This window comes from Lepus europaeus, chromosome 17, assembly GCF_033115175.1.
Source record: "Lepus europaeus isolate LE1 chromosome 17, mLepTim1.pri, whole genome shotgun sequence".
Taxonomy (NCBI): domain Eukaryota; kingdom Metazoa; phylum Chordata; class Mammalia; order Lagomorpha; family Leporidae; genus Lepus; species Lepus europaeus.
In genome coordinates, this window is record NC_084843.1 from 46,846,882 (window position 1) to 46,871,908 (window position 25,027).

Below are 25,027 nucleotides of genomic sequence, written 5' to 3' on the forward strand. Positions count from 1 at the left end.
CTGATAATGTGCCTGAGAAGGCAGCAGATGATGGTCCAAGTTCTTAGGCCCCTGCCACCCTGGTGGGAGGCCTGGATGGAATTTCTAGATCCTGGCTTTGGCCTGGTCCAACCTTGGCCATTGTGTCCATTTGGGGAATAAATTAGTGGATGGAAGATCTCTTTCTCTGTCTCTCCCTCCCTCTCTCTGTCACTCAGTTTTTCAAATAAATAAATAAACCATTAAAAAAAAATAAAGTATACCAAGGAGATCAAAGATTGGTTCATTTAAAACCATGAAAAACTGCCCAAAGAAATTGAAGAAGATACAAATGGAAAGACATACCATGTTCAGGGAGTGGAAGTATTAATGTTTTTAAAATGTCAATACTACCCAAAGTGATCTTAAAAACAACACAATTCCTGCTAAAAATCACAATGCATTTTTCTTTACAAAAACAGGAAATCAATCCAAAAATTTGAATGGAAACTTAATGGAAAAATAGTTCTGAAAATGAAAAAGTAAGCTAGAAGAGTCACACTTTCCAATTTCAAAGCTTACAACAAAGTTAAAATAATCAGAAGAGCGTGGTACTGCCTAAAAAACAGACATGGTGAAAGGTAAAAGAGAACAGATACCACAGCAAAAACCTTTTCATAGTGAAGTGAGTTTCAACAAGAGTGTCAAGACCATTCAATGGGGGAAAGAATGGCCTTTTCAACAAATGGCTTTAGAGGCACTGGATATCTGTATACAAAAGAATGAAGTTGGATTCTTATCTAATACCACATGTAAAAATGAACTTGAAATGTAATAAATACCTAAACATAAAATAAAATAGAAAAGTTTTAGAAAAATACACTGAAGGAAACTTTATTACATTTAATTTAAATATTAATTTAAACAATTATCTTGGATATGACACCAAAAGCAAGACAACAAAGGAAACATACAGACACATTGGACTTCAAAACTTAAACAAAAAAAAAAATCATATATCAATGACATAATAAACAGAGTGAACTGGCTAACACAGAATGACAGCATTTACAATCACGTATCTGATTAACATATAGGCTATAGAGAGAACTCCTATGACTTGGAAACACCAAAAATAAAACAAATTTAAAAATTGGTAAAGGACCTGAATAGTCATTTCTTCAAAGAAATCAAAATTACTGCTAATAAACAGGGAAATGTAAAACAAAACTACTTCCCAGTCATTAGTCTCAATATTCTCAAAATAACAAAAAATGTTAGCAAGAATGCTAATTAATTGGAACCACTGTACATTGCTAGGAAAATGTAATATGCTATAGTTGGTGTGAAAAAAACATAAAATTGATGCATCTAAAAATTACAGATGGAATTACCATATAACATAGGAATTCCTCTTCTGAGAATAGACACAAAAGAATCACAAGGAGGGACACATACAGACACTTGTATATTCAAGCACACAGGGGCATTGTTTATAAATACCTAAAAGGTGAAGTAGAATTATTTATAATAATCAAAAAGTGAAGCAACAGTAATGTCCATAAGTAGATGAATATATAAAGAAAATGTGTACATACATAGAATGAAATATTTTTTCAGTCTAAAATGGAGATGGAAATGCAGTATATGCTACAATAAGGATTAATCTTACAGACATTATGTTAAAATAATCTAGTCACAAAATTGTATCATTCTACTTAACATCGGGTACCTACACATTTATAGAAATTAGAACAGTGGTTGCCAGTAGCTGGAAAGAGAGAGGATGGTATGTAATCATTTAATGGGATAGGGATTCTATCAGACATTTAAAGAACCAACTCCAATTCTGCTGAAGCTATTCAAAACAACTGAAAGGGAAGGAAACCTCTCAAACTCCTTCTGTTAAGATAGTAACACCTTAGTTCCTGAACCTGAAAAAAATATGAAAGAGAATTACTGACCAATTTCCCTGATAAACAAAAATCCTCAACAAAATACTAGCCAATCAAATCCAACAATACATCAGAAAAATCATTCACACAGATCAAGCGGGATTTATCCCTGCTATGCAGGGATGGTTCAACACTCGCAAATCAGTATGATACATCACATTAACAAAATGATAAACAAAAAACATGATTACCTCAACAAAGGCAGAGAAAGCATTTGATAAAATGCAACACCTTTTCATGATGAAAACTTTAATAAAGTATGTCATAGAAGGAACATTCCTCAACACAGTAAAGGCAATTTATTTCAAATCCATAGCCAGCATCCTATTGAATGGGGAAAAGTTGGGAGTGCTCCCACTGAGATCTGAAACCAGACAAGAATGCCCACTCTCACCACTGCTATTCAACATAGTCCTAGAAGTTTTACACAGAGCCAACAGGCAAGAAAAAGACATCAAATGGATACAAATTGGGAAGCAGGATGTAAAACTATCCTTGTTTACAGATGACATGATTCTATATAGAGGAAATACAAAAGCCTCCACTAAGAGACTATTGGAACTCATAGAGGAGTTTAGTAAAATTACAAGATACACAAAACAATAGAATCACACAGAATCAACAGCCTTTATGTACACATACAATCCCATGGCTGAGAAAGATGTTACAAGATCAATCCCATTAACAATGGCTACAAAAAAATCAAATGATTCGAATAAATTTTTAAAGGTTTATTTATTTATTTGAAAGACAGAGTTTAACAGAGAGAAAAGGAGAGGCAGAGAGAGAGAGGTCTTCCATCCGGTGGTTCACTCCCCAGTTGGCTGCAATGGCTGGAGCTACGCCGATCCAAAGCCAAGAGCCAGGATCTTCTTCTGGGTCTCCCACGTGGGTGCAGGGGCCCAAGGACTTGGACGATCTTCTACTGCTTTCCCAGGCCATAGCAGAGAGCTGGAGTGGAAATGGAGCAGCTGGGACTCAAACCAGCACCCAAGGGAAATGAAAGCATTTGAAAGAGTTATCTGCACCCCATGTTGATTGCAGCTCAATTCACAATAGGTAAGATATGGAATCAACTCAAATGCCTGTCAACTGAAGACTGGATAAAGAAATTCTGGGATATATACACCATGGAATACTACACAGCGGTAAAGAAACATGCATGCAAAAAAAAAAAATGTATGAAGCTGGAAAACATCATACTTAGCAAAATAAGTCAGTCCCAAAAGGACAGATAACCTATGTTCTTCCAGATCTCTGATAACTAATAGAGCACCTAAAAGGTAATCTACAGAAGTAAAATTAACACTTCAAATGCAATGACTTTGAACAGATCTTGTCTCTACTACTGAGGAACAGTCTTTATATATATATATATATATATATACAATTTGTTCAGCTCTTAGTGTAGAGGTAACGGAATGTGTATAAAGTTAATTGAAAATAGATCATTGTTAAAAATAAGAATGGGATTAGGAAAAGGAGAAGGAAGAGGGGTGGGAGTGGGGTGGCAGGGCAGGTAGCCATGGAAGAATTACTGTATACCTAAACATATATTTATGAAAAAGCATAAGTTTGCATTCATTAAATAAAAGGTTTCTGGAGGGAAAAAGGTGTTAATTGACAAAAACATGTTGCTTTCAATGACAAGATAATCAAGTAGGCAAAAAAAACATTAAGAAGACAAACAACATGAAAAGTTTTATCTTCTACTGTCTTTGTCTCTAATCTTCAAACTTTTTTTTTAAAAAAAGTATTTATTTTATTTATCTGAAAGAGTTCCAGAAAGAGGTAGAGACAGAAAAACAGAGGTTTTCTATCCACTGGTTCACTCCCAAATGGCTGCAATGGATGGAGCTGAGCTGATCTGAAGGCAGGAGCCAGGAGCTTCTTCCTGGTCCCACGTGGATGAAGGGGCCCAATGACTGGAGCCATCCTTTGATGTTTTCCCAGGTGCATTAGCAAGGAGCTGGATCAGAAGTGGAGCAGCCGGGACTTTAACTGGCATCCATATGGGTTGCGGGCACTGCAGGCCTGGGCTTTAACCCGCTCTGCCACAGCAATGGCTCCTCAAACTTCTTCAAAGAGGTAACATTTACTGTGATTTGTCCAGCAGAACTGCCTTTGCAGTCTAGCACATAATTATCTCCCAGTCATAAGTTCATATACAGAACATCCTTTTTCCAGCCACATTACTACTAGCTGCTGTTCCCAGACACATTTACATTATCTTACATTTGGATTTTTCCCAACTTATTTTCCCAAGCTGTACTTAAGTCCCTAATCACCCACTACAAAGGCTTGTTTCACAGCCCACATTCCAAGAAATTCGCTAGATCTACTCTTATGTAGAGTCCCCTTTTCACATATTTTTGTAGAATATTTATTTTATGTTGGTTTAACCTTATTTTAGCAGGCAGGAGAAAGAGATTTTAAATGGAATGTGTCTATCAAATAGACAGTGGATGAACTGGTTTCTGTGAGTAATGGAGGAAAATAGTTCGTCATTCACAGTCACTGGGCAAAAGAGCCAGGGTTGACTATTGAGAATGACGATTAGTGATAATCCTTTTATAAAGAACACTTTATAACCATTAGTATCAAAGCCAATCAAAATTTGGTACAACATGATACCTTTCATCTAAACTCAGTTATAAACCCTGCCACAGATACTCAAAGATGTATGTGATCAAAGAATGCTTGAATGTTTTGTTATGATTATATCCTATGTGGTTAACTTGATTCTCCTAGGACTTCATTATTCCATGAATTTTCAAATGCAATTTTGAAGGATCAATTCATGAAGGAAAAATGTGTTCAAAGAGCCTCTGGTTGCCTTCAAAGGGTTATTCTCATGCCACATATACTTATAATAATAAATGTTAAAAGTAAAGAGAATACACAAGTACATTTTTCACTTTATTTGGCCAGATATAGGCTGTTCAACAAAACACTCAACAAAGCAGCAAGCAACCATTACTCGATAGAGTATTAGAAATAACAGACTTGTTTTTTCTTACTCAATAGCAAAAGAGAAAATCAAATGAGCTTTTGGACCAACGCAAGAAGGGCACTACACATTAATATAAAATGGCTCAAGGGGTTAAAGAAATTATAAATCAAAGGACTAAGAAATAAAGTACCCAATAAATGAAACCTTTGTAGGATTTGTTATAAGGAAGAGGACTATTTATTGAGCTTTCCTGCCAATCATATGTACTTTTGTGAAAACAGTGATATGACAGCTGAAGAAAGATATTAGGTTTTTCAATTTTTCCACTTATAAATTACAAAGTTCATATAATGAATGATATAGGAAATATTATAAATTTCAACTGAGACCGATCAAAACAGATAAATGATCTTCTCACAAAACTTTAATATTTTCAAACTAGGACAAATACCCAAGAAGAAGTACTTTTTGAATTCTAAGACAGTACTAAATGTGAATGCTATTCCTGATACAAATTAATCAAGATGTCATACAGTTTCTTTACAAATAAGCAAGAAACCCATGTTAAAAAACAGCAAGCAGTTGATAGCAATCAGTACTGCAAGAAAAACAGATGAGTTTCCTGTAGCTACCAGGTGTCTCTATGATTGAAATAAATAATTGCTTATAAAATAAAGCAAACTGAATTCAATCATAATGAAAGATCTCAGACTTCACAACTGCACACATAAGTAAAGGCATATATATGTATATATATTAAATATTTGACACTCAAGATATCTAGCAAAAACTAAAACACAATATTGAACAGTTGTATAATCTAAGTTTTTAATATAAAATTAAATATAACATTGTAACAGTCAATACTAATACAAAGAAAAATCAATTAATTGAAGTATTCCCATTAAATGGCATCCAATTTATTGGGGATTAAGTTTCTAGGCCTACATAAAATATAATGCAAAGGTCAAACACATGTAATTGTTTAAATATAAAAAATAAAATTATTTAAGACACATGAAATCCCATTATCTTAGTTTTCTTCCAATACAAAAGATACACAATATATGAAGATGGTTAGGATCACCTGATTATTTGCTAGTATGTATTTTTTGATATTACATTTTTTTCACTAAGTACTTCTCTTCCAGATCACCACCATCAGCAACACCACAGTAAGAGAGCTGAATTTAGTGAAACAGTTCCTGAATAATTCCTGGGATGGGAGGGAGCAGTGATAGAAGGGTGGGGTAAAATAAACTTAAAAAAAAAAAAAAAATTTACAGCATCATTTTTAATCAAATAAAACTTTTGCTAATGCTCAAAGAAGCTCCTGTTATCTTTAAATTCTAGTAACTTCTGAATATTGAACATGGTTGCTAAAAATTACTATAGTTTGGGGCCGGCGCTGTGACTCAGTGGGTTAACACCCTGGCCTGAAGCGCCAGCATCCTATATGGGTGCCGGTTCTAGTCCCAGCTGCTCCATTTCCACTCCAGCTCTCTGCTATGGCCTGGGAAAACAGTAGAAGATGGTCCAAGTCCTTGGGCCCCTGCACCCATGTGGGGGACCTGGAAGAAGCTCCTGGCTCCTGGCTTCAGATCAGTGCAGCTCCGGCCATTACAGCCATCTGAGGAGTGAACCAGCGGATGGAGGACCTCTCTCTGTGCCTCTCCTCTCCTCTTTCTGTGCCTCTCCTCTCCTCTCTCTGTGTAACTCTGACTTTCAAATAAATAAATAAAAACCTTTAAAAAAATTACTATAGTACTCATAGAGAATTTGTAAAAAAAAAAAATCACAATTATTTGGCTAACTGATGACAAACAGATAAATATTCTTTACTAACATATACATTTTATGGTACAGATGAAGTTTTTGTTTTTGTTTTTTGGATTTTTTTTTTTTTGTCTACTTTCAGGTGTTAGCCTTAAAACTATTGGTAAACAGAGGTACAAAGGGTGATTTTACAGTACTGGAAACGCTTTCCAATGTTAAAAAATAATCATAAGTGCTCAATGATATAACAAAAAGCAATGAGCTTTGGGATAGACGATTCACCATTTTATGTAAGTACATACCTTCTTAAAAGGGTTACTATCACCATCCAGGACCACTATTGTTGAACTATATTAACAAGTATTTTGAATGGTATAATATCCAGCAATTTGTCATTATAATCATTGTATTCTACTTATTTTTAAGTAGCAATACACCAAAAAGAGGATCCATCCTAGTGTCTGTCTGTTCAATGTTACTAATTATCTAAATATACTTTAGATATAAACATTCCTCTATACATATGAGAAGTAAAAGCAATAAAGCTTCTTTTATTTTAAATAAAAGAATGAAAATGAATGGCCTACATATTAAAATCTATGATATTCTTAAGAGTGATAATAAAATAAGGTGTATAATTAAAATATATTTCCTTGGGCTAGTATTATGGCATACCAGGTAAAGCCAGTGCCTGAAGACAGTAGCATCCCAAATTGGTGCTGGTTCAAGTCCCAGCCCAGCTGCTCCACTTCCCAAACAACTCCCTACTGGGAGATTTCCTTGGAAAACCACTGGAAGATGGCTCAAGTATTTGGGCCCCTGACACCAATGCGGGAGATCTGGATGAAGCTCCTGGCTCCCGGCTTCACTCTGGCCCAGCCCTGGCCATTGTGCAGAGATGGGGAGTAAACCAACAGATCTGTCTGTCTCTCCCTCTCTCTGTAACTTTTTCAAATAAATAAATAGGTCTTTAAAACGAAAATCTATTTATTGCAATATGAGAAACAAAAAAGTGTATAATATTCATGTTTAAAAACTTCAAAAATATAAAAAAATTAAAAAATCAAAATATGAAAGTAATAAAAAGAACATATTAAAACAGTACAAAAGCCAAAGTTAATGGTATAGAAAGACAAAATTTTTAAAATCTTGAGAAATACTGAGAAAATCCACAAACATTAAGAATGAAAATAAAACAGCAGATATACCATACGTATATAGAAAATATTAAAATATATGTTAGTTTAAATTTTTTAAGTGTTATATGGTAATACCCCCAAGCTATCTGCAGAAGTAAACAAAACTCCTCTCAGTTTTTCTAGGCCACTAAGTAACACAAATGACAAAGTTCAAGAAAAATGTACATCCCACAGTAAAACTACCTAAGCCCATAAGCCATACAAATAAACAGGCAGTATGAAACACAGAACCCACAAAGTGGTAAATTATGAACCTTTTCACAAAGATAAACAAAATATTTACACATATTATGTTTAAAGTTACAAGATACACTCAAAATATGAACTAGAATGACAAAACATACAAAAAAGTAGATTAGGGTCTATTATACAGTCTTGATGAAAAACAAAAATTTAAAAGAAAATGACAGTTAAACAGATTAGCTAACCACAATTTAACAAAACAAAGGATATAGTAAGCAACCTACAAACAATAATGATAAACACAAAAGAAAGTAAATACACGAAGAAAAAAATGAGAAAATTTAATTCACGTCTAATGTGTGTCTTAGACAAAGTTAATACAAACCAAGGTAAGCACTTTTTAAAGCAACAGGCTGCAAAGATCCAGAATTGCTGAAAGAACTTTGTTGATTTGCAACATTCAATGAACTACAACCAGAAAAATATATAAATAAACCAGAACCCCAAACTATTCACAATATAACAAAGCTATACAGTGGCAAATTTAGAGGATTTTCTAAGTAGCCAATGTGTAAAGCAAGGTATCACAGAAAGGGCCTTTAAATCCGCAGCAGGGAATGCCAGATAATCACAGGTAAACACCTTCAACGTGTTAAGTGAAATGCCTGTCTCCATTCTTTACCTGACGAAATTACTTTTCAAGAATGAAGGTGAAGGGGACAGAGTTGTGGCACAGTACCTTCAACCACTGCCTGCAATGCCAGAGTCCCATCTGAGCACCAGTTCTAGTCCCCGCTGCTCCATTTCCAATGCAGTAACCTACTAAAGTAGGTATAGATATGAAAGCTAAAAACACTGGTTTAGAGACGGAGAAGGCCTTTACAGAGTAAAGCTTCATTCAATTCAGAAGATATAAATGCAACTTTTGTGTACCTTAATTAAGTAACTGCTAAGAATGTAAAACAAATTTAACACAATTATAAAGAAAAACAGGAGCCAGCATCATGGCACAGAGGGATAAGCTGCCACCTGTGATGCTGGCATCCCATGTGAGCACACATTCAAATCCTGGCCGCTAACCTTCTGATGCAGCTCTCTGGTAATGCCTGGGGAAGCAGCAAAAGATGGCCCAAGTACTTGGGCCCCTGCCCACCCATGCAGGAGACCTGGATGAAGTTCTAGGCTTCTAGATCCAACTTGGTCAAGCCCTGGCCATCGTGGACATTCGGGGAGTAAGTCAGCAAACGGAGGATTTTTCTCACTCCCTGTAACTCTGCCTTTCAAATAAAAAAAAAAAATCTCTAAAACTAAAGAAAAAGAAATAAATCCACCATCACAGTTGGAAATTTGAACACACCTCTCTCAAAATGTTAACACCCAGACAAAAATATAAGTGTACAGAAGATATAAGCTGAAAAATATCACAAACGAAACCCAACAGAGATACAGAAATTCCTTCCAGACCCATGGTCTTAAAAAAGACCATATCAAGACTATAATCACTTCCTTCTTGATGACATTATCTTACCTAATTTATAATAAATTTTAAAGATTATCCTCACAAAAAACATAACAGAAAACTTAAAATTATTTTTCAGCCACTCATTAATCAAAGAAATAATTACAACAGAAAATATAAAATGATACAAAAGTGTATGACTGTGAAAACAGGAAGTCAGAAGAAATTTATAGCCTTAAATGTTTACTTGAAAAAAGAAAGATCCAAATAACCGGTTATCACTTGAAAATCAAAAGTTTATAAAAATAGTACATCTTCTTCATCCAAAAATGGAGCGCAGGAAATGACCACGATATCACTAAAAATCAATAATGGATCACAAAAGCCAATCTTTCTTACTCTTTGACAAGTTTATAAAAATGAAGATATGAAAAAGATAATAATGAAAAGTATTAGATAAGGCACAAAAAATATCAGGAAATATACTAAAACAGTGTCAGAGAGCCTCACAGTTGTGGCTCTTATGTTTACAATAAAGACCCTAGCAAAAAGCAAACATCTGGATCAGTGAATAAAATTATTTTCCACATCTAACCAACTGCATAAGCATTCTCCCCTTCCTTGAATTAAGGTCAGCATTTTTGCATCATTTGAATTTGGACAAGCAATGCCTGAGCACCCAGGCTAAGACCCTATACCCAGCTCCTGTTCTCCATGTTCTTCCCTCCAGCACATGAGGATGAACAAATAAACTGATAACTGAGACATCCTGGGCATTTTATAGGTAAGACTCCAGAGCTTACCCTACATGAGTCACGGTCATGAATCAGGCTGCACTCTGGAGTTCACAGACCATCCTGCTGGAAAACAAGAGAGGGGTTATCCCTGGATGAGTTGGGCATAGGGCATACAACCATAACAAAAGTTCTTTTCTCCTTTCCACTTCCGGTCTGCTGCATGGGCAGAACATATATGCCAACAAAGACAGATGACAGACCCATTTTTTCTCACCTATATGAGAGAGACACTATACACTGAGTCTACTTCTTTATACTCTAGAATCCCTCCCCATACATCTGACCACCAAGGAGCCAAGGCAAGCTCATATATACAGCAAAATACGGGCTGCCAGCCTTGGAAAAACATAATCTGGGCAGTATGTAAGGTCAGTCTTTCAACTTCACTCTCCACCTGCTGGCCCATCTGTCCTATATCTCTCATTCACCTTGGAGGACACTTGATGGTCTCTCTCCATGGTGTCCCCAGTGTTCCACTCCCGTGTTCTGCTCTGCTCTTGGGGGCAGGTCAGCTGCCGGGGCTTTTCCTCAGGCAGATTCAGGTGAAGAAGCTCCTGTGGTAGCTCGGCCTCTGCTTTGGCCTCAGCATCAGCCTCAGAAAACAGCGGCTTACCATGCAGGGTATACAGGAGTTGAAGGAAGGTCTGGTGCCTGGAAGGAAAAGGTAGGTATGAGGGGAGGGAACCACAGCTGGACCAGCCGAGGTCTGCACGTCATGCTCCCACACTCACCTCTGCAGCTTATCCTGCACGATTCCTGCCTGCTGCTGCAAGATTCCAAGTTCCTGACGCAGCTGTTCAAGCTCCTGCTGTTTTCCAGTCTTGCGCTCCCTTACCTCTGCAGAAAGCTCCGCTAGATGCTGCAGATGCTTCTCCTGCCAAGAGTGAGGGTGCACACATAGCCGAAATCTTAAAGCTATCCCCCCAGCCCTCCAGCCTAGAACCAGTTCAGGGACACTAGAACCAGAGGACACTATCCACTTTAGTCAGAGCAGATTACAGAAAAGGAAAGATTACAATAAGCTGTTACTGGGTAAGACATTCTGGAGGCAAAAGGCACAAATACTATGATAAAGCTTATTTAGTTTGCTACATGTCAGGTACTATTTTATGTACTCACAGTAATTAACAACTATCTAGGCTAAGACATATCACTGCCTCCATTTCACAGATGATACTTGTGTTGGGTGACCTGCCCAATGTCACACAGTGTTAAAACAATGATGCTGAATTTCAAGCCCAATTTGCTATCTACAAATGCCTCAAATAAGGAAATAAATTGAAGGTTTTCTAGGTAGAGGAATGGCCCAGAACATGGCATGGTGCTCAGACAGGATATTCTACTAAAGAAATGTACCAGCCAGCGCCGCAGCTCACTAGGCTAATCCTCCGCCTGCGGCGCCAGCACCCTGGATTCTAGTCCGGGTTGCTCCTCTTCCAGTCTAGCTCTCTGCTGTGGCCCGGGAAGGCAGTGGAGGATGGCCTAAGTGCTTGGGCCCTGCACCCGCATGGGAGACCAGGAAGAAGCTCCTGGCTCCTGGCTTCAGATCAGCGCAGCGCACTGGCCATAGTGGCCATTTGGGGGGTGAACCAACGGAAGGAAGACCTTTCTCTCTCTCTAACTCTGCCTGTAAAAAAAACAAAACAAAAAAAAAGAGATGGATCTACCTGTTGTAGCCGCCACTGCTCCTGGGCTGCTCTGAGTTTCTCCACGGCCACCCGTTTCTGTGGATAAGCAAGGGAGGTTGATGAGAAATAAGTGTATTCTTTTAGTTGGATTTTGGAAGACGTCCAAGTGTGTTTAACCCAGCTTACTCAATCTTCCCTTCCCTCATCACACGCAAGGCCCCTGGATGTACCTTGGCCTGGAGCTGCTCAATAGCCTCCTGGAGCTGGGTCCGCTTCTTTTGGGCCTCGTCCATCTGGGTTAGAGCATGGGTCACAGTACTTCTGATGGCTTCCACGTCGTCTTGGTAGGTGGCCTTCAGCTCTTTCCATTGCTCCTTGGCCTCAACTGCTTTCTGTCCTGAGAAGAGCCACCAGGTATGAAGGTATAAATGAGGCTGGTCTACCACGCAGCCTCAGTCTTCCCACAAGCCCAACAATGGATATCCTTTCTCCTTCTCCAGGCTAGCATCTACCCTAATGTACAGATTACTCACGGCTTGTGTCTTCAGAAGCCAACGGGTCCAGGCCTTGGGTCGTGTCCTTCTGGGACAGGAAGTTCTGTAGAAAGTCAGCTACCTGAAGCTGGCTGCACAGCAGCTTGTCTTTCTTCCGTGAGTTCTGTTCCAAAGGGTAAAGGCAGGAAACATCATTACCGCCTTGCACTGCGGGCCAACAAGGATGCCTTTCAGCACGCTCTCCAACTCTGCTGCCCAGTATCTTGCCAGCCAGCCCCTCGGCTTTTTAAAGGTTGGCTCCCATGTTTTACATACCCTCTCAAACTCGGCCAGGATCCGGGCTGGCAGTTCGGCCTCCTCTTGCAGGCCTACAGGATCCAGGATGTCTGCTACTTCAGCAAGGACCCTTAAGGAGAAAAGAAAAGAGACTGTAGCCTCTTAGATGCTAATTATAAAGTGTGTGTGCACATGTGTTACTAATGCTGAGTCTCCTCCTAACCAAACAAAAAGGCCTGGAGAGCTTGCGACCAGGAATGGGGTGTGCATGAACAAATGGCCCTACTAAGTGCCAGAACACAGTCAGCAAAGCGTGTTGGAATACGCAGTTTGAGAAAGGGGCTAAAGGAGTATCTAAATGGGAAAAAAAAAAAAAAAAAGTTTTGAGTGAAGATTTGAAGAGAAGGAGATGAGCAGGGAAAAGCAGGCATTAGCCTCGGGGCAGGCTCAGACCGGGTACAGGTCTAGGTCTCCTGATTTTTCTTTCTTAGGGGCAGCAGCAGAGTACTGGGGACAGAAAGAGGAGTAAAGCAACCCATTTGGAAAAGTGCTGCTTAGGAGAGAGAAGCAGAAATTAAAAGGCCGTCCAGGATGTCGCCGGGGGGTGAGAGGTCGCCTGCGGCACCGAAGGGACTCAGGGGACACACAGGGACGAACCCCCCAGCCCCAAAAGGTGTGCGTGTCGGGGAAGGGCGGGGTGCTGAGAGCGACGAACCTCAGAAACCTAAAGCCGGGGTCAGAAGTACTTCACGGCGGGGCCAAGGCCCAGCAAATCCTCGGAGTCGAGAAGACCACCAGCTCTGTGGGGCACCAGGGCGCCGCAGCCCACTGCGGCAGGGCGGGTCAGTAACCACTTACTCTAGCACTGCCGCTTCCGTCTCACTCCCGGCCGCCTCCATAGCCGCGCCGCGCTCAGTACCCTCCCCCAACCCCACTGTTTTGGATTCACGGCGGACTGCGCGCCAGCGCAGGCGATTGGCTGCCAAGCTAGTGGGCGGGAATTAAGGATCATCTTGTTCTCTGATTAACCGGATCGAACTACGCGTCAGCGCGCCTCGCGGTTTCACACATGCGCAGTTGTATCGGGGTGCTGGCGGCCGCAGGAGCTGTGCGCCTGCGCACTAGCCCACCAGCGTTGCTGCAAACGGGAAGAGGGATTTAGACTTTTATGCAAATATATACTTTGTCACTCGGTTACTCTGCGGGGGGGGGGGGGGGGGGGAGCCAGGATACGTTGACTTTGCCTAGAGTTTCGGTTTTAAAGAGTTCACAGACGTCGCAGTTTATTTTAAAAGGTAAATGCTGTGGTAGAAGGAATACAGTGGGACGCTCTTTCAAGACGTTGGGCGTCAGTAATGAACAGTAGTGATCCTGAAGATGGGTTAGTAGCGTCAGCTCAAAAATAACGCCTTTAAGTTTTGCGATGTGTAGAGAACGAGAACAGCACAGTGGATTGCCTGTCTTGACAAGCCAGAGCTGAAATTCTGGAGATGTAATGTTCTGTGCAAGTTATAGGAACAAGAATGTTCAGAGTTCTATAATTTATGGAGCATTCACCTGAGTGCAAACAGTGTGAGTCTAAGTAAACTACCCAGAGGTTCTGTGGATACTTGGAGATCACACGGGGTTAGAAATAGTGACTATTTCCATCAATCAGGCTGGATACATCCTTGTGCATGGGGAATAGAGTACCTGTGTTAGCTATTAATAAACTCCAGGGGCAGGCATTTGGCTAGAAGTTAAAATGTTGCTTGGGACTCCCAAATCCTATATCCCTGTGCGTGATTCAGGCTCCACTCCTAATTCTACCTTTCTGCTGGTACACACAAAGAGGCAACAGGTTCAAGAAACTGGGTTCCTGCCACCCAGGTGAAAGAACCAGAATGAGTTCCTGGCTTCTAACTTAAACCTGGTTGATGAACATTCTCCTGCAAAACGGTTCAAACTACATTGTCTGGCATCCATGGAAAAACGGATGCTGGGGCCAGCACTGTAACTCAGTAGGGTAAGCTAGCCACTTCCCACCCAGCTGTCTGCTAAAGCGGCTGAGAAGAAAGCAGAAGATGACCCAAGTTCTTGGGCCTGAGCCACCCACGTGGGAGACCCAGATGGAGCTGCAGGCTCTTGGTTTCAGTCTGGCTCAGCCCTGGGAGTTGTGACCATTTCTGGATCAGTCAACAAATGGAAGTGCTCTCCCTCCCGCTCACGCTTGCGCGCGCGCGCTCTCTCTCTCTCTCTCTCTCTCTCTCTCTCTCTATATATATATATATATCTCCCTCTCTGTCTTTCTATGTAACTCTGCCTTTCAGATAATTAAATAAATATTTTTAAAAAATGAAATTCACCAAGGTAGTAAAGGAGAGAAGGAAAAGAAACAAGGGGGAAAAATCAGTTACAAATTGGAATTGAAAAAGATATTGGAGTAAGCAAAGGCACTACAGCACTTGTCACTAGTATATACAATATAATCAAGACATTAAGACAGTGATTATGATGCTGCCTGGGATGCCTGCAGCCCATATTAGATTTCCTGGCCAGATTCAAGTCCTGACAGTGCTCCAGATTCCAGTTTCCTGCTAATGTGTTCCCTGGGAGACAGCCACTGATGGATCAAGCACCATCAGTGAAACTTTCTTGTTGTCGGTAGGAATGTAAATAGGCACATCTGCTTTGGCAAACAACTTAGCAGTCATTCAAAATGTTAAATATAAGGGTTACCATGTGAGGCAACCAGCACGGTGGCATTGCAGGTTAAGCCAATGCTTGTGAGATTCTAGCCCTGTCTATTCTGCTTCCAATGCAGCTTCCTGTTAATGTTCCAGGGAAAACAGTGGAAGATGGCCCACTTACTTAGTGTATGTAAAAGTAAAATGTACCACAAAATGCAAAAGAAATAGTATATCAAAGTAAATTATGTGTAGGTAAAGTTATATTTAAGTTGAAGGCAGGCTGACAAAGTTGTATACCATAACTCTTATTCTAAATCAATGTTGTTAACATGCCCTAACATAGCTACCAATGAGTCATTTCCTTCTTTGTTGTTTTCCTTTTAAGCACAGATGGAAACCATGTAACTACAGAATATTGTAAAGATAATGGGGTATTATATTAATGCCAACTAAAAGAATGCTGGAATAGCTATTTTAATATAGATGCCTAAGTTTAGGCAAAAGAATATCATCAGAAGATATCATAATGATAAAGGGTCAATTAATCATGTGAATTTTACAATCATAAAAGTTTATCCATATGCAATACAAAACCATGAAAATGCATGAATCTGGGACCGGCTCTATGGCATAACAGGTAAAGCCTCCACCTGCAGTGCCAGATTCCCATTTAGGTGCTGATTCAAGTTCTGGCTGCCCCACTTCCAATCCACCTCCATGCTATGGCCTGAGAAAGCAGTAAAAGATGGCCCAGGTCCCTGAGCCCCTGTACCCACATGGGAAACCCAGAAGTTCCTGGCCTCTGGCTTCGGATTGGCCCAGCTCCCTTTGTTGTGGCCATTTGGGGAACGAACAAGCAGATGGAAGACCTCTCTCACTCTCTGCCTCTGCTTCTCTGTAACTTTGCCTTTCAAATAAATAAATAAATCTTAAAAAAATGCATAAATCACAAACTCAGTGAACTGAAAGAGAAAACAAACCCATACTTAACAGCTGATATTTCTACAAGCCACTTACTATAATTGATAGAACATTACAACTAATAGAAGAATATTTGGTCTTTCTCAGGACACACCCAACAACGAAACTGATTTCATGGGCTCTAAAATGAAACTTAATGAATACAAATGAAGAGAACCATGCAAAATATGTTTTTTACATGTAGAGGGTAAAGGTAATCTCTATGTGCCTTAAATGTGACTCAGGTGTACAGTAATTGAGGCGTCTTTATTTTTAGTAATTAAATCTGAATCTTCCCACAGATTTCTGCAAACATTTTTCTGACAAGATCAGTGCTTCTTTCTCTAAAACACTTACAGCAAGCATTCTTATTACAGACTCACAAAGTTTTATAGACATTTTAATACCAGCTCATTGCATTTTAACAATTGCATGTGGAATTATTTGATTGATGTTTCTGCTTTTTACTCAGCAATCTTATTGGGAGTAAGAGTTTTACTGCTGTTTTATCTAATAGAATAATTTACATATGCATATTGTATAAAGTATAGTTTACAAGATCTTAGTAGAGACTTTTAAGGACATTGATTGTATCATTAGAGTAATAAAAAGCTATTGATAATTAGATGGAAAGTTGGATTTCCATATGGCTGAATAAGAGGAAAAAAAATTTTTAAAAACTCTGGGAAATGACATTATTTGAGTAGTCTTAATGAAAAGTGATAACATATTTGGATTCTATGGTTCTGACATGAAGTGGCAGCAGACAGAAATAACTTGGTGTGTTTAAATGGAATAAGCCAAAGATTTTATTATTATTTAGATCTGAATGTGTTAGGGTTACTAACCTATGTATAAAATGTAATTCTTAGTTTTCTTATTGACAAATCAGATGTGTTTTATGGCAATTTATTCAAACAGTGATTTCTAAAAGAGAATGCTCTCTGGGAATGTCAAGGGAACATCCTTAACTTGTTTAAATTGACTTATTAGAGATATTTTAGCTATCCAAAGGAATTTTTTAAAAGCACACATGCCATTTTGGGGGGTGAACCAACAGAAAAAGGAAGACCTTTCTCTGTTTCTCTCTCACACTGTCCACTCTGCCTGTCCAAAAAAAAAAAAAAAAAAAAAAAAGCACACATGGACACACAGGTTTAGAGCTTAAACAAATGTCAGAACTGCAGATACAAATTTGATGGTCATGAATATACAAGGCAACTGAAGTAATGAAATAGGATGTCATTTCCTAAATTAATAGAATATAGTGCAAATAGTAAGCATATCAATATAGTATATATTCTGGATCTGAGGATAAAGGTTGCTCTTATGCTTTATAAAAGAAAAATAAAGGGGAAATCTACAGTGATAAGAGACAAAGTAATCAAGTTTGTTGTGTTGTGGACAGGAGATGTGAGAATTTCCAGAAAGAAATATCACCATATCAAATCATACTGAGCGGCAACTGGCACTGTGGCATAGAGGGTAAAGCCACTGCCTGCAGTACCAGTGTCCAATATGGGTGCCGGTTCAAGTCCCAGCTGCTCCACTTCTGATCAAGCTCTTCTGTGGCCTGTAAAAGCAGTGGATGATAGCCCAAGTGCTTAGGCCCCTGAACCAGCATCGGAAGACCTAGAGGAAGTTCCTGGCTCCTGGCTTCTGATGGGCGCAGCTCCAGCCATTGAGGCCAATTGTGGAGTGAACCAGCGGAAGAAAGACCTCTCTCTGCCTCTCCTTCTCTGTGTAACTCTGACTTTCAAATAAATAAATAAATCATACTTTAAAAAATCATACTGAGCAGTCAACTAATAGCTAAGTTGAAATGGAAATTATTGATTAGACTTAGCAACATGGTGATTATTAATATTCCTTAAGAAGGATGTTTGATAAAGTAATTAGAACACAGAAGCCAGATTACACAGAGTGAATATAAGGCAGTTTGTATAGAATCATTAAAGTAAAGAAATGAAGATAGTAATACAGAATGTTCATAGGAGAATTTTGGCAGGAAACACGGGAATACAGTCATGCTAACTCTCAAATCAATATGTTTAAAGTAACTTATGTTTCAATGTTCTCCATTGCAATTCATAGTGTATTTTTTTTAAGATTTATTTTATTTATTTGAAAGAGTTACAGAGAGACGTAGAGACAGAGAGAGGCCGTCTGTCCGCTGGTTCATTCCCCAGATGGCTGCAACAGCCGGAGCCATGACAATCTGAGGCCAGGAGCCAGGAGCTTCTTCCAGGTCTCCCACGTGGGTGCAGGGGCCCAAGGGCTTGGGCCATCTTCTACTGCTTTCCCAGGCTTCTAATGTAATAATAAATTATTTTCCTATTCCTTCCATAAAGCATATTCTTTATTGGCAATTATGAGATTTTCCTACTTGATATTTATCTGTTTTAACATTTCCTATTAATTGTTGCATATATGATACAGTAGAGATAATGCTAAAATTCACATGCAATCAGCAAAGACTGGCCTCACTTTTTTAGACTTGAAGGTTTGAATTCTTTTGATTTATGTATCACAAATAACCCTGGAAATGCTGTCTTTTGAATAAGATATTTCCAAATAATTAAATGATATTACTATTGACATCTACATAAAATAGTATTGTGTTAGCATGAACTGAATACCAAATTATTAAACAAAGAAATAATACATAGCAAATCTAAATGAAATGCTGCAAGGTGAATTTTTAAAATAGGACTTTAAACATCACACTGCCTAAATTTGCCAACTGTGTTTAAACCTTCACTTTGCTCTGACCTGCAGAGATGTAGCCTAGGGTTATAGTGAAAATTATAATAATTTTTGAGTCTAAGTTTCCTCCCTCTGTTGTTCAATACACATATAGGTATTTTAATTTATTTACAATTATATAAAATTAAAATTTTAGTTTTAATTCATAGCAGTCACATTTCAATTCTCAGTAGTCATGGATTACTAATATCTACCACACTAGAAAATGAAATTATAAAACATACCCCTCTGACAAAATTTCAATATTGATTCAACTGTGTAATATTGATTCAAGCAAACTTTTGGGCATTTTAGACAGTACATAGTATACTTTCTATACAAAAAGTTTACATTTACTTAAACATAAAAAGACAAAAAATATCAAAAGTTAAAATCTGTCACATTCAAAGTAAAAAAAACTGCAAATATATTAATACTCTGGATTTTTTAAAGATTTATTTATTTATTTATTTATTTGAAAAGCAGAGTTACAGAGAGGGAAAGGAAGAGAGAGAGAGAAAGGTCTTCCATCACTGGTTCACTCTCAAAGTGGCCATAACAGCTGGAGCTGGGCCAATCTGAAGCCAGGAGCCAGGAGCTTCTTCCAGGTTTCCCATAGGGGTGCAATGGCCCAAGGACTTCAGCCATCTTCAACTGCTTCCACAGGCCATAGCAGAGAGCTGGATTGGAAGTGGAGCAGCTGAGACTCGATCTGGCGCCCATATAGGATGCCAGCACTGCAGGCAGCAGCTTTACCCACTATGACATAGTGCTGGACCCTACAATCTGTTTTTAAATGTAAAGAGTACTTATTTAAAACTCATCAAATTCTAATGTACTCTAAATTTAGACATAGAACTTCAGTGTTTCCCAACTTACCATTTTTTTTCCCAAAGCAACCTTTTATTTTAGGAATACAAATTTCATAAGTACATACACCTTTAGGAATATAGTGATTCTTCCAATCATACCCACCCTCCCACCCACATTCCCACCCCTCCACCTCCTCCCTCTCCCATTCCCAGCCCAATACACCACTATGACCCATTTTCAATTAACTTTATACATAGAAGACCAACTCTATACTAAGTAAAGGGTTCAATAATTTGCACACATACACAAAAAAATATTGTTCCTCAACAGTCAAGACAGGGACTATTCAAAGTCATTGCATCTTGAAATTAATTTCACTTTTTTTTTTTTAGAAACTTAATTAACTTTAAAGAACCACCCAAGAATGATACATCTTTTGCAAGCACTTAGACATAATATAATACAAGTCTTTGATAATGGGAAGTTAGTGTACAGTGACTCCTATTGTTAATTTAACAATTAACACTCTTAAGTATGACATCAATGATCACCTGAGGCTCTTGACATGAGCTGCCTAGGCTACGGAAGTCTTTTGAATCCACAAACTCCATCAATATTTAGACAAGGCCATAAGCAAAGTGGAAGTTCTCGCCTCCCTTTAGAAAAAGGTACCTTCTTTTTTGATGACCTGTTCTTTCCACTGGGGTCTCACCCACAGAGGTCCTTTATGCAGGGCATTTTTTTGCCACAGTGTCTTAGCTTTCCAAGCCTGAAATGCTCTTATGGGCTTTTCAGCCACACCAGAACACCTTATACACTGATTCTGAAGTCATAGTGCTACTTAAAGCTAATGTGATTCCAGCTATGTGGACTGCTTCTATCCATTATTATTACCAAACACTTAATCCTATCCCTATGATCACTTTAACACTTAAGATGGCATTTTTACCACCCAGTTTAAGGGGATTTGGGAATCCATGGCAAATTTTTAAACTACCCATAGAATTAAGTCTGTAGAAATGTATGTGGAACAGTACAGCTTTTCAGTTAAAACTTCATACACTTCATAATTAAATCTTTAGGAACATGGTGATTCTTCCCACCATGCTCACCCTCCCACCCCTCTTTCTAATCCCTATCTTATTCCCACTCTTATTTTTCACTGAGATCTATTTTCAATTGACTTTATACACATGTTTAACTATGTTAAGTAAAGATTTCAACAAATAATATGGAAAAAAATAACTGTTCCTCAACAATCAAGACAAGGGCTGTTCAAGGCATTGTTTCTCAAAGTGTCAATTTCACATCTACACATTGCCTTTTAGGCACTCTTAGTTATCACACGTCAGGGAGAACATATGCTATTTGTCCCTTTGGTACTGGCCTATTTCACTAAGTCTGATGTTTTCCAGTTTCATCCATTTTGTTACAAATGACCAGATTTCACTTTTTTTACTGCTGTGTAGTATTCCATGGTGTACATATCCCATAATTTTTTATCTACTATTTAGTTGACAGGCATTTGGGTTGATTCCACATCTTAGCTATTATGAATTGAGCTGCAATAAACATATAGGTGCAGATAACTCCCTCTTTTTTTTTTTTTTTTTTGACAGGCAGAGTTAGACAGTGAGAGAGAGAGAGACAGAGAAAAAGGTCTTCTTTTTTCCATTGGTTCACCCCCCAAATGGCCACTACGGCAGATGTGCTGCACTGATCAGAAACCAGGAGCCAGGTGCTTCCTCCTGGTCTCCCATGTGGGTGCAGGGCCCAAGCACCTGGGCCATTCTCCACTGCACTCCCGGGCCACAGCAGAGAGCTGGACTGGAAGAGGGGCAACCAGGACAGAATCCGCTGCCCCAACCTGGACTAAAACCCAGGGTGATGGTGCCACAGGCGGAGGATTAGCCTAGATAACTCTTTCATATGCTGATTTAATTTCCCTTGGGTAAATTCCCAGGAGTGGGATGGCTGGATCATGTCTTAGGTCTATATTCAGAATTCTGAGGTATCTGCATACTGTCTTCCATAGTGGCTTTACCAGGTTACACTGCCACCAACAGTGGATTAGGGTACTTTTTTCCTCACATCCTCACCAGCATTTGTTATCTGTTGATATCTGTTTGAAAACCATTTTAACTGGGGTGAGGTGAAATCTCACTGTAGTTTTGATTTGTATTTCCCTGATAGCTAGTGATCCTGAACATTTTTTCATGTGTCTGTTGGCCATTTGAATTTCCTCTTTTGAAAAACATCTATTTCAGTCCTTTGCTTGCTTCTTAACTGGGTTGTTTGTTTTGTTGAGTTTCTTGATCTTTTTATATATTCTGGCTATTAACCCTTTATCAGTTGCATAGTTTGCAAATGTCAATGTGTAAGTGCTTTATACATAAAAATAAAAGTGAATCAGTTAGATATCTAAAAACAATTGTGTACTCAAAAAAAAAGTAACTTGGCAGAATTTCACTTTGTCCAGAAAAAAGTAGATTCAAAGATGAAATACTCTCTTAACATGACAGAATAATGCTATATATTGACAAAGCCTGAATATTTTGTTCTGATTCAGCAGGTAATTTTTTTTTTCACTTCACTAAAATGGAAGTAAACTCAGGATCTCTGACAATTCCAAGAGCTAATCATCTTTGTACATTGAGAGAAGGAACAGCAAATTCTGAACGAAGATGCATATTTTGAATTAGGAAAATAAATTGTACCAATTTCTTTTTTGTATCTAGCAGTTATGGACATTATGGAATGCATGAACAAAATTCACATTTATTTACTCAATGGCACTAGTTTTTTTTTTAAAATGCATATTCTCTGATTTAATTGCACAGAGCGATCTGAATTAACCTTTATTATTCCAACATAACAAAAAAGAAAAGAAACCTCAGGAAATTATATAACTTAACAAAAATCACAGAGCTAGTAAATTGCAAAGCTAAACTGGAAACAGATCTATCACCAAAGTCTGTTGTCTGTATTTACATGTGCCAATTAGTGTTAGATCTGAGAGATTTTTCAGCAATAAAACTCAGCACTTTTTCAATGCTTGTTTTTCCTCTGGTCATCAGCATCTTAGTCTTAGTCTATACCTGGTATTCAGTAAATGTTTTTAAAATTGATTGAAGTTACTTTGTTGTTTGATTTTTGTCCTGTTCTATCAAAATGCAGAATAGTTACCCTGTTGCCCCACATTATATATATATATATATATATATATATATATATATATATGGAATATATATATAAATGCATATAATTTTGCATGTATGTATTATGCATAGTATATATTATATATATAGACACACATACACACATACAAACACACACACATACACACATATAAACTCGATTCCTAAAAATCTAAAAACTACTTACTGGAAATTTCTAACACTAAATGAATTCAGGACATACCTTAGTACAAATAAGTTTTTAAAATGCCCTTCATGTACAACCATATTTTACGTATGTATTATATATATGCATATATATATATACATATATATATTTCATAGAATAGGCGAGTGGTATAGGGAGTACCTTTCAGGTTATCAAAGTCCAACCTTCACTAAGAGGGGGATATTTCTTTTCTTTTTTTTTTTAAAGGTTTATTTATTTGAAAGTCAGAGTTACACAGAGAGAGGAGAGGCAGAGAGAGAGAGGCCTTCCATCCGCTGATTCATTCCCCAATTAGTCGCAACAGCCAGAGCTGTGCCGATCCAAAGCCAAGAGCCATGAGCTTCTTCCGGGTCTCCCATGTGGGTGCAGGGGCCCGAGGACTTGGGCCATCTTCCATTGCTTTCCCAGGCCATAGCAGAGAGCTGGATTGTAAGTGGGGCAACCAGGACTTGAATGGTGTCCATATAGGATGCTGGCACTAGAGGGGCCTATTTCATCAGAGGAAGTGAGCTGTCCCTTGAATTTAGTTATAATAAAAAAAAAATTTACAGCACAGTTCACAACAAAATGCAAATCATATGATTTTGGGAATAAAACAGCTGCAAGTTCAATCTCAGTTCAGTTACCTAGTCAGTCCATTTGTGACCCTTGGACAATTTACTTAAGAATTTAGGGGGATCAGTGTTATGGTTCAACAGGTTAAGTTGCTGCTAGTGATGCAAACATCCCATATCAAGTGCCAGTTTGAGTCCCAGCTACACTGCTTCTGATCCAGCTTCCTGGTGATGTGCCTAGAAAGACAACAAAAGATGGCCCAGATGCTTGGGCCCCTGGAACTCATGTTGGATACCAGATAGGCTTTCTGCCCCTGGGTTCCACTTAGTCCAGCCCTGGCTACTTCAGCTGTTTGGGGAATGAACCAGTAGATGAAAAAATCGCTCCCTCTCCCTCTCTCCCTGTCACTCTACCTTCCAAAGTAATATATTTAAAAAAAAAAAAAAAGAATTCAATTGTATCATTTGTTATGTAAGAATAACAACAAGGAGGCTGTTTATTAGGAAATAGGTTTCTTTTTTTTTAATGTTTCCACCTATCTTTGACACAAAGGGAATGTTATTGACTTTATATTCTGTTTTGATCAGCTTCCTTTTGGGAGTCATACTTAAATAAAGTCAGAACATGGAGAACTTAGTAAATGTTTAAAAGTATGCAACATGGACTTCACTAGCCTTCCAATAAAGTGTGTCTCTTGATTTGCATTAATGCTTAGTATGATTTACAATCTTTACCTTTCCCAGATTTCTGTCATTCGTTTTTCAATGCCAACTTGGTCAATAAACTTAAAACTCTAATTTTGCATTTAACTAAAACAACAATTAAGAAATACCATTCCAGGGCCAGTGCCATGGCGCACTAGGTTAATCCTCTGCTTGTGGCGCCGGCATCCTGAATGGGTACTGGGTTCTAGTCCCAGTTGTTACTCTTCTAGTCCAACTCTCTGCTGTGGCCCGAGAAAGCAGTGGAGGAGGCCCAAGTGCTTGGGCCCCTGCACCCACATGGGAGACCAGGAAGAGTCACCTGGCTCCTGGCTTCCAATCGGTGTAGCTCCGGCCGCTGCAGCAATTTGGGGAGTGAACCATTGGATAAAAAACTGCCCCCCCCCTCACTGTCTGTAACTCTACCTGTCAAATAAATAAATTTAAAAAATTAGAAAAAAAAAAAAAAAAAGAAATACCATTCCATGGGTTTAACATTTA

At 38.6% G+C, this 25,027-nt stretch overlaps 1 protein-coding gene across 16 annotated transcripts; it reads right to left on the minus strand.

Moving 5' to 3' along the window:
* Window positions 1-907: 907 nt before the first annotated feature.
* Window positions 908-13,617, minus strand: ZWINT (ZW10 interacting kinetochore protein). Of its 16 annotated transcripts, XR_009868319.1 has the most exons (10): window positions 13,537-13,617; window positions 12,718-12,808; window positions 12,442-12,565; window positions 12,139-12,305; window positions 11,948-12,004; window positions 11,012-11,154; window positions 10,894-10,931; window positions 10,287-10,343; window positions 2,105-2,277; window positions 908-1,892 (listed from the first exon to the last, which is right to left on the minus strand). XR_009868319.1 is itself a non-coding variant. In XM_062214470.1 (9 exons), the coding sequence occupies exons 1-8, from the start codon at window positions 13,575-13,577 to the stop codon at window positions 10,303-10,305; spliced, it is 702 nt and encodes a 233-aa protein (XP_062070454.1). In that variant the 5' UTR covers window positions 13,578-13,617; the 3' UTR covers window positions 908-1,892; window positions 10,287-10,302. The 16 variants fall into 16 exon arrangements, 15 of the variants coding, with proteins under 15 accessions (XP_062070454.1, XP_062070449.1, XP_062070443.1 ...); XM_062214470.1 differs by lacking the exon at window positions 2,105-2,277; XM_062214465.1 differs by lacking the exon at window positions 2,105-2,277 and having other exon boundaries at window positions 10,287-10,340; window positions 10,709-10,931.
* Window positions 13,618-25,027: the final 11,410 nt, after the last annotated feature.

Excerpts from the sequence above, each read along its gene's own strand:
- ZWINT (XM_062214459.1), bottom strand. The coding sequence starts at position 13,577 with ATGGAGGCGGCCGGGAGTGAGACGGAAGCGGCAGTGCTAGA. Across the intron at positions 12,566-12,717 it reads TCCTGGCCGAGTTTGAGAGG|AACTCACGGAAGAAAGACAA; the intron begins GTATGTAAAACA and ends CCTTTGGAACAG. Across the intron at positions 10,932-11,011 it reads GTGCAGGATAAGCTGCAGAG|GCACCAGACCTTCCTTCAAC; the intron begins GTGAGTGTGGGA and ends TTTTCCTTCCAG.